The sequence below is a fragment of the Micromesistius poutassou genome (genome assembly GCF_964030765.1).
Source record: "Micromesistius poutassou genome assembly, chromosome: 1".
In the NCBI taxonomy this organism is placed as follows: Eukaryota; Metazoa; Chordata; class Actinopteri; order Gadiformes; family Gadidae; genus Micromesistius; species Micromesistius poutassou.
The window spans coordinates 758745-768918 of NC_140271.1; the positions used below are offsets into that span (position 1 = coordinate 758745).

The 10174-nt window shown below is 41.8% G+C and overlaps 1 protein-coding gene across 1 annotated transcript; it reads right to left on the reverse strand.

Annotated features, from left to right (window-relative positions):
• Positions 1-13: 13 nt before the first annotated feature.
• On the reverse strand, positions 14-9893 carry LOC311416680 (cytosolic 5'-nucleotidase 3-like). Its single transcript, XM_084488919.1, has 9 exons — positions 9761-9893; positions 9246-9344; positions 9093-9162; positions 8950-8996; positions 8090-8175; positions 7848-7937; positions 5464-5626; positions 4698-4898; positions 14-833 (listed from the first exon to the last, which is right to left on the reverse strand). The coding sequence occupies exons 1-9, from the start codon at positions 9794-9796 to the stop codon at positions 723-725; spliced, it is 903 nt and encodes a 300-aa protein (XP_084345045.1). The 5' UTR covers positions 9797-9893; the 3' UTR covers positions 14-722.
• Between the last annotated feature and the right edge of the window lie 281 nt (positions 9894-10174).

A 10174-nucleotide genomic window follows, 5' to 3' on the forward strand; every position in this document is an offset into this window, starting at 1 on the left:
AAAGACTTGACAATATGCATATTTTATTTAAACAGTTATGCATCAGCACAGAAACAATGTAACATGAAAAGAAAAACATACATTCTGGTCCTATGTTATCTATTCAATTACCTCCCAAATGAATAGTATCAAGTCTGGATCTATGCAGTTTATATTTATGATAGGTTTGAAAAGGTCTTGAAATAAAAAAAAAACAGCATTAAAAGCTTTGGCAGTTTCTCAGAACACCAAATATCAACAAAATGGTTCCACTTCTGTATAGATGCCATATTTGCCACTTAATAGCACTGATGTAGTAAGATGTACTAACCCTTACTTATCGTTGTTATAAAAAGGGAACCCAAAGTACACAGATGACATTTTCATTTTATTATTGAATTATATATATATATATGCTGTTAAAGAAATGTTAAAATTCCCTTGACAAGATGTTCCTAGAATGAAAAACTCAATATTGGCGTTAGATCAAGTAAGCTGGAAAAACATAATTTTTGCTCATATTTCTGCTCTTAAATTTATTTCCCTTTATCCTTGACATATGAATAAAACTAACAGAAATAACAAAAAATCTCCACGAAGGTGAAGGAAGTAGACTTATAAAGGAGACTGCCCAATAACCGTTAACGAGAACTAATTTTAATATTGAAACAAATTCACTTTACGTAACTCTGAAACATTTTCCACAGCATCTGAGGTAATGAAGCAGGTGATGTATTTTTAAGTTAACTTGACGCGACAAGGAAATCCAGTATGGCATTGGGAACTTCCATGGTTTCATCCTTCAGAAGCACAATGTCATACGAGTTCAGATAGGACTGCAGCCTCTCATCCACCTGGGGACAGAAAGAAAGGACACAGACACAATGGAAAGAATGTTTAACTCTTTAACTGAAAAGAAACCCCTCCAATTTCTGAAAAACAATTTTTTTTTTTTACACATTTGCCAGGACCCAGAAAGACCTGGAAAGGCCAGGTCTTGTCATGTCATAAAGGCGTGGTCTGCTATAAATCAGTCTGAAGGGAATTGACGCATATGCCAAAGCAAATACATCATGAGCTAGCAGATTCACCTGGTTCCCAAGCTATACATATTGGATCATCAGTTATTGCTACTGAAGACTACGACAGTGAGATTCGCCTTAAAAATGAGCCATGTGAATTGTGACCTATTGGGACAGCTGAGCTGCTTCAGTGCCATTGACGTCAACGTCAATTGCTAATGATCACCAATCCTGACCTTTGGATTTTGTATCCAATCATGTTCCATGTAGCCAAACAGTGGCATGATATGTACATTTCTGATAATGTCCTTCGAGGAATCCCCAAAAGACGATTAACCCCCTTGTTGAGCTGCTTAAGGAATCTGACAATTAAAGGGATAGTTCAGGATTTTGGACATCGGGTCTCATTTCCAAGTGAGCCAGTGTGTTATTGATCATTGGAGACCGTTTCCAACAATTTTCATTCAGTCCTTCTATTTGCATAGATCGCTGGTGGCAGGCTAGTGCAAGTCACTAGCCTGCCAATAAAAACAGTACACACAGTACACACAGTACACACTACACCCGAGGCAAATCAATTATTACGCCATACTATCAGTGTAAATGTCTGTGTTGATAGAATAATGTTTGAAATTAAACTATTCCTGCATCGCCTTGCATATTGAGGGACTACTTTCTCAGTGAATTCTACTTTTCTCAGATGAAAGTAAACCATGAAGCGCCCTTCAGTCGGGGACACTTTATTAGTAGCCTAGTACAACGGGATTACAGCAAACATATTTATTGAATCATTTATGTACAGTTATTGAAATGTAAACATTGGAACACAATTGTTTATATACAAAAGTAAAGTTATACAAATCAACCAAATGTATGTGTTCTTTCTGTGTTTGATATAAAGGATATGGTGCGGTAGCAAATGTCTTCTAGTAGCCTACAGTAGTGTTGTGTTCAGAACAATCTCAGAGCATCTTGGGCTTCCCTGAAGCCAACATATTGTCCAGTGGCCGAAGGGTATTTGTTTCTGCTGCTGGTCACGACACAGGATGGAAGAACACGCCGGTTGCCTCTTCCCAGCTGTGTTCCTTTCACTCTAGAACGATTCGGTAGGCGACCAATCGGTACTGCCTAAAACAAGAAGGAAAACAAGTAAGCTTTTGGGAGCAGGCTCTTAGCAAAGACAGAATTAAACTTGGGTAATAGCCCACATAAAGACAATGGTCCTACTGCTAGACTGATTAGACTGTAGACTGATTTGCTTAATTCTCTAGGCTAAAAAGCCTACGGCCTATGCCTACATAGTAATAGCTGGCTAGAGTTAGCTTTCTCAAATTTATCGGCCACTCTTTAGACTGAGGCTGTGGTTGTACATCAAGGGTAAAGAGTAGGCCTAGCCTATAAAGCAGACTTGGAGCCCATGTATGAACATACCATATCTAAGAATTGATATGGTATGTTCATGTATGGACTCCCAACTAGGCAACAAATAATAACATTTTGTTTGGATTGCACACTTACAAGAGTGACAACTGGCTGTTGGGTCCATCGGGTCTGGGTCTTCTTTTCCAATTGATTTTATCGAAGGAGGAGAATGTTTCGAGCACTCCTCGATTTAGAAGGGGGGGGGGGGGGGGGGGGGGGGGGGGGGGGGGAGTCCTGGTGCTCCGTTATGCAGATTGGTTTGTTTCGGGAGGCGCTATTCCCAGACACATCTAGATCTTGAAAACTAGTGTCCAGCTCCATTTCTTGAATCTGTGGGATAACTAAGTCCCACTCCCTGCAGCAAAAACATTCGTCGTCCGTCTGCATTTTTATTAATGGTGGGCATAGATAATTTTTTTAAATCTAGATTAATCTAGATTAATCTTGGAATTAATCTAGATTAAAATGGCTCATTTGAATTCTGCCGAAGGCATTCATAATGTGTGTGTGCTACCTAAATAATGAATAAAAGTAAGTCTTTGAGAACGGGTTTCTCAAGCCAGGTGGCGCATTAGACCAGGGGCTCATCTCCTGTTTCCAAAATGCATCACAAACTCAAACGCGGGAAAATATAACGCCGCCGGGACGCGCTCTCGCTACAGGTCCACTGGACGCTCGTCTCCGGTGCGCGTCGCGGCAGCAGCGGCAGCCGGGGCGGCGGTGGGGGCGGTGTTGACGGCAGACGGCTGTTACGTGTCCGCCTACCGCCGTACCAAGGCGGGCAGCTCGGAGGAAGATTTGGATTATTACAACAACAACTATTAACAACTAACACCAATTATTTTGATGCTCTGATGTCACGATCAACCCAAAACGTGTCATCGCTGACCCAAGTTGTTTCTATTATCATTGCTACATTGTCTCCAGCATATGGCGCGATTATGGACAGTATATTTTATTAAACACTCAGCTTCTGGTTAGTTCAACTTTGAGAATAGATTAACGGCAATATTTTTTTTTAAGAGTCAGCACGTTAACGCCGATAACAGCCCACCACTAGTTTTTATGCGTTGCACTGGCTCCAGATGTTCTGCCCGGTTCTCTACTGCAGCTCCAGTGGGGGCTGTCTCTACAGACGCTCTCTCTCTTTCTGCTCTTTGGGCGTCCATCTCTCTCAGTTCTTCGTCCGTGTATTCCGGTTCGTACAGGTACGGTTCGTTGGATCCAAGTAATTCCTCATCGTCTTCAAAATCTTCAAAGTCTGACACATCGCTATGTTGTCTTTCAAACGTGGCCATCTCTTGTGTAATGAATAGGCTAATACAATTCCTCTGCTTCGGTAGCTGCAGGTAAATAAACTATAATAGATCCGGTTGCATAGGTAATATCAGTCCGCCGCTGCCGTAGCCTATACGGAAGTATAAACTACCCTGCTCCTGAGACACAAGTCCCTCAAAATGCAATGCGATGCAGGGATAGTTTCATTTCAAACATTATTCTATCACCACAGACATTTACACTGATAGTATGGCGTAATAATTGATTTGCCTCGGGTGTACTGTGTAGTGGGTAAGACTGTAGTGGTTATGTTCTTATACGGCAATTCACCATGACGACACACTATGTTCTTCCGGGTGGCAAAAGCCGATGCGTTCTCCATTGGCACCACTAGTAAACAAACCCTTCCACGATCGAGAAAACAGAGTAAATGGCTTGAATTAATGATTTTCTTCTTGCGGGGTGCTACAGGACGTCTCATTAATATATATATATATATATAATATATTATATTATATTAATATAGTTTTCGTCATTGTTTCAACTTCAGATCAACAATGTTTTGTTGACTGTGTGACATAGTCTTTATTGTCATTTATTTATTATTATTTATTATTATTATTTGTGTTTACAGCCGGCTGGATGGCTTCAGGTCAGTGGTAGCCGCTCGTTCTGCCACCCGGTGTGTGTCGTGTCGTTACGGCTATTGTTTACTAACATTGTGAAATGCCGTATTGGCAGGCTAGCGGGTCCCGTCGACTTGCGCTAGCCTAGCACCAGCGATCTATGCAACTAGAAGGACTGAATGAAAAGTGTTGAAAACGGTCTCCAATGATCAATAACACACTGGCTCACTTGGAAATGAGACCCGATCTCCAAAATCCTGAACTACCCCTTCAAGGGCACAGCGGAGATCTGGGACAAACCTCTGGAGATTGAGTGGGACGAATGAGGCGAATCGTGATAGACGGACCTTCGGAATCAACGCACTGTTACCTTGTCGTTGAGGAAGCCTATCTTCAGGACGTTCTCCACTTCCTGCACCCCGTCGGCCATGGTCAGGTCCCCCAGAGAGTCCCCCAGCAGCAGCACGTTGGGCCGCGACCGCAGCTCCTCGAAGTGGCCCGTGTGTAGCAGGGCCCCCTCGTGCTTGTTGTAGATGTGGATCAGCTCCCCTTTGAAGGCAGTCATGACCCCCTGCAGGGTCGGGAGAACAAGTGACTCAATGAGAAGGATAGGTTGATAATTCCATCGCCAAGTGGGAAACCTACCAGAAACCTGAGACAATGTAAATGCTTTACAGTGTATACTGTATAGTTATGTTTCAATATTGTAGAATATGGCTGGACATGACAAGAAACACAGAACACAGAACAGCGTCATTGAGAATAATGTCTTCAGCGACATGACAACGAGATTGAAGCCTGCCTATCACGATTGAGCTGCTTTTTGAGAAGCATCAGCAATTTTGGACATTGGATACAAAAGAGGGTACAATGACGACTGAGGAAAAAAACTCTGACTTTGCAGCTCAATCGACCACCGAACTGTGTGTTTGGGACCGAGGATTAAACATCAGTGTCCAAAGCGTCGCCTGCAAGTGTCATTTTTACATTGTTTCCATTCCAACCGTCATTTTGGTTAGACATATTGTCCGTCTTTTGTTTTTGATCCCTCGTTTAACTTTCTGCCTCAACTCCCAAAATGCCCGTCTGGGATGAATAACGTATGTCCCATTTTATCAAGGTCTCCCCCCGCTCACCGTCTCGTCAAAGTCCATGTAGTTAGAGATGACCTTGACGTTGGGGTGGAAGACACCGGCCTGGCGGATCACCTCTTCCAGCACGTCCCCCAGCCCCGCGGAGAAGATGAGCAGGGGGACACTGTGCTGGTGGAGGCAGCCGAAGAACTCCTGGTAGCCTTCCCTGTGGAACCACCAAGTTATTGCCGGAGCCCATATATAATAATAATAATAATAAATATTAGTACCAAGCAACCATGCTGGGTCCTTCAGTATGACGGCCTAACAAATAGATGATAGTTAAGATTATTTGACGTCATGCCATGACTCACAGAATAGTTGGTCGACGTTGGACTTGAACCGGTGACCCCATGGTCATGAGGCTGACCAACCACTACACTACATGGACATCGCCAAGGTCAGATTAGACTGTATTTTGAGAAAGTCTTCCGTAGGTGGAGGTATTATGAACTTGGTAGGTGGTTCACCGGAATTAAGCACATCAACGCAATCACCAACCATGTTTCTAAAGCATACTGTGTCAAAGTCCACGGTCAAAATGGACGTTTGCAAAAATGACACGTGTACAGCTTTAAGGCCAAGAAGAAAAAAGATTGAATGAGTATATAAGTAATCACCGTGTTGATAAATGGCCAAACGCAAGCTGTATATTGATTGGTTTCAAGGCGTGCGTTTTGAGACGACTCCAGAGTCTGCTCTTGAGAATGCCCTTGCCTAAATTCCTTTTTCTTTTGTATTTCAAAACTACGTCAAAATGCTGAGGAGTTATGAGTCTTTAAAGTTTTCAATTGATTGCTTTAGCACCCCCTATCGTCCTATTTTGATTAACTTTAGCCTGGTTTACCTTGACCTATGGTAACACCCTGGTGAAGTTAACCCCACCTTTAGTCACCTAACATTGTTTGGGCTGATTTGGACGTCCAGCCGCCATTTTGTTACAGGTTCCTGTTTCCTAGGAACATGTGCTCGACATAAGGACAAGTGTCTACAGGATTTCATGTAGAAGAAAGGGGTCAGAAAATATGGCCGTCCAAAGTCTGCATTTTCAGTTAATTGTTATACCACCCCCTAACACCCAATCTGGGTACAATTTGGAGAGGTTGCATTTTCAGTTCATTGTTTTACCGCTCCCTATAGCCCGATATGGATACAATTTGGAGATGTTCATCTTCACCCATGTGCCCTAATTGAAAATATGTTGACTTTATCTTGTTCAGAATTTGATTCTGAACAACTTTTGTATTGGGGTCAAGATCATACGAGTCCATTTTGATGTTGATATAAGCATTTAAGTCTTTACGCATTTTAAACCACACCCTTTTTAGAAGTAAAGCTCCTGGGTGCTTTACTATTTATTGTACAGACTTCGCTTTATGTCAGATTGAAGACATTGGTCCATAGATGATATGTGCTAAAGGATTTTTGTCTAAGTGAAAAAACCTGGGAATGTTTTTAACAAAATTCAAGATGGCCAATCTTTTCAAAGGAAGTCATAGGTTCTTGAGGCATATTAGTTCACCATGAGGATATGCATGTGTGATCAATGTTTCATGACTCTAAGTCAAAGCGGTTACGAGATGTTTGTTCAAAGCATTTTTGGACTGTTGCTATAGCGCCACCTTTGGGCCAATCAGTGTCATATTTGCTCTCTGTTAATCTTGAGTCAGCCTCTACAGCTGTAGTAAGTTTTATAAAAATGTGTGAGCGGCTTAGGCTGTGTAAGTCAAACGTGGTGGAATAATAATAATACTAACAAATACAATAGGTTGCCTTTGCACTTTGTGCTTGGCACCCTAATAATACAATAGGATTCTGTGGCAACCTGGCTCCGGGACAGCGGCCCTGGAAGCCCAGGAGACTGGTTGTAGGGGAAGCCTACCACCCATGTCCCCCAGATGGGGCCACTAAGGACAGTGAAGCTGCTACCAATTAAGGAGATGCAGAGCACCTGTGGAGCAGGTGGAGAAGCAGGGCTCTCCCAGCCATGTGGCTACTAGTGCACGGAGAGACCGGTTAGGACCGCCAATTCCGCCAAGGTTTTTTGTTCTTTTGTGTTTTTCGGTGAGAGACTTTATATGATTTGGTAATAAAATAAACGTGCCGTTTTGGCTTTTCTCCTTTAAATGGTGTCCTGTTTGGGGAGGAGGCGGATCACTCAACAAGGAGGGTTGCCACAGTTCTTAAGTTTTTCGTAGGACCCCTAATCACAATAAAAACCCACAAACAAAATGTGGATTTGGAATTTCTAATTTGATTGACTTTATAAATTATTATTCTAGACACTAAAATACATTTTGAATACACATTAATGCAAGCATTAGCCAAACAACAAACAATGTGAAATAATAATAATACAAATACTGGTCAGACTTGGGGATTCCTACCTAAGCATGGCATCAGACTCCTGTACAGCCAGGGCCAGCTGGTCTCTCCTGATCTTCTGTTGCACCATGAGCGCATGCGCCCTAGTCCACCTGTAGCATATTTAAAAATAAAAAATAAAAAAAAACATTGGCCGTCACCATTTTGGGGACGTTAGGTATATGGGGACTTAATAAGCAGAGGAGTTGGAGACACCTCTACTAAATGACTCAATAGTAAATGAGAAATTTGTCCAGATACACACCATTCCACCATGAGGGGGAGCTTCTCCTCTATTGTCCTGGAGGAGTCAATCTCTATGGGGTAGTACTTGTCGAGTAAGTCCTTTAGCTAAGGGAAAATTAAGAATAAATGACAAGGTTGAATGCCAAGCTTCTTCTAATAATTTCTACAGTTTCAACGGCGAATCATGGTAGTGGAAATAATAGAGACTGCATTCGGTTCTTATTTTGTTTAATGGTGTTAGTAATATATAGCCTGGGCCCAGTTTTTCAGAAAATGTAATCTGGATCAAATTGATCCGGATTTGGAAATCCCATGTTTTGCTATCCAGGATCACCTGATCCATCTTACTTTTATGCCAGTATTCAAAGGAACATTGGAGTGGATCACTGTGATCCAAATATCAAATTTCAGGATAATCAACTGAAACCACACTTCAGATGGGATCAAGATAATCCTGTTTTTTTGGATCAAACAGATCCCAAACCGAGTTCAACGTTTTGAAAAACCCAAAGGGCAGGTTTGAACAAGATCAAACGTAAGATCGGATACATGATCTGATCTTAGTTCAGAATCCCTCTGGAATGCAGAGCAGCTTCCCCAGACCAACGTGCAATCTACGATTGAGCTTGGTCTGGCAATAGCCAGGCTAGAATCCATCTTTTGCTTTGAAAAACCCATTTCCAAGATTTGATCCAATCCGTGATCCAAAATCTCACTGGATTACTTTTGAAAAACTGGACCCTGGGAACCAGACAAACCTTAGAGCTCTAGCTTTATTTGCTCTGGCCCCCTCCCATTCCGAGAAATATCCAGTGAAGCCTAAATAAGGGGAATACACAGAAATATGTTGAATCCCTAGAGAAAGAATTAGCACCGTACCTTGTTTTTGCATTCAGCAGAAATGATTTGGCTGATTTCCAAAATATCTGCCCAAAAAATAGGAAATGATGTCAATATCACAACTGTGTTGGAGCTACTACGCCAAATACAGGTCTCATTAAAATGTTGACAATGGGACTTACTGTGAGAGGTAGGACAACGCTTTCCATTGTGTGCAAATCTCGTTAACGTCATGTCGAAGTCTGAAATCACCTACAAACCATTATGCATACATTACCTAACATGATCAATATAATGTCGCCAAAATCTGAATGATTATAACATGGATTTTGTACCTGTATGGTGTTCAATCCTGCGGTCTGCATACCGTGGAGGATCTCCTCGACTCTCTGAGGGTCCCTCATGCACACCGAAGTGTTACTCAACACTGGAATCTAAAGAACAATTTAAGGTCCCGTTTGTGAGTAAAGTGTAACCCAAAAATCACATGACTAAGCCAAAAGATATTGCCTGGCATCTTTGTGCATCTAATTTGTCCCTGCAGCCGCATTGTACTCGTAGAATACAAGATGTTCCGAAAGACTCAATGATTGGCGTTAGCTCAGCTGCCTTGACGATAACAGCATAACAAAGCACATGTCATCCCGTGTAAACTTATTGTATCACACTACTCTGTCGTGTGTTGAAACTGGCAGAATATCTTAGGAATCTATCTTGTGGTCGTATAATAACTTCACCATTATTTACGGTGCAGAACAAATTAAGCTAGGCTAGCCCCTTGCAAATAGATAAAGTAGATAAAGTAGTTTTTTTTGCAAACCACACAATTAAACGGACTAAATGCACTTACCATTTTACACGTAATCGTTATTACAGGACGTTGCATCAATTGCAAGTTCAGTCGTGTAGGTAGACGATAAGTGTTGAAGAAATACCTAAAGTGAGTGCTGCGAGGCTACTTGAATGAAGGCAGCTCCTCCCCGGATCCCTGACACGACGGCTGCATGCGCTTCCTGGACCTAGCGCATGCATATCTTAATAATAACATTGCCATTTGACTTGTAAAAAGAACTTTATTTGCAAGTGATGACATTAACATTTACATTAAATGCAAGGACAAAATGTCAACATATGACATGCAAAGCAAAATGTAAAGCTTATATGTTTTGCCATAAAATTGGTCCAAAAATAGGAAGTTATTCATTTCTGCCTTGCCTGACCTTTGTATTAAGACGATTGGATGGAGAGGACAAAGGATAAATAC

Excerpts from the sequence above, each read along its gene's own strand:
- LOC311416680 (XM_084488919.1), bottom strand. The coding sequence starts at position 9,796 with ATGCAACGTCCTGTAATAACGATTACGTGTAAAATG. Across the intron at positions 8,997-9,092 it reads GCGTTGTCCTACCTCTCACA|ATATTTTGGAAATCAGCCAA; the intron begins GTAAGTCCCATT and ends TTTTTTGGGCAG. Across the intron at positions 834-4,697 it reads TAGGCTTCCTCAACGACAAG|GTGGATGAGAGGCTGCAGTC; the intron begins GTAACAGTGCGT and ends TTCTGTCCCCAG.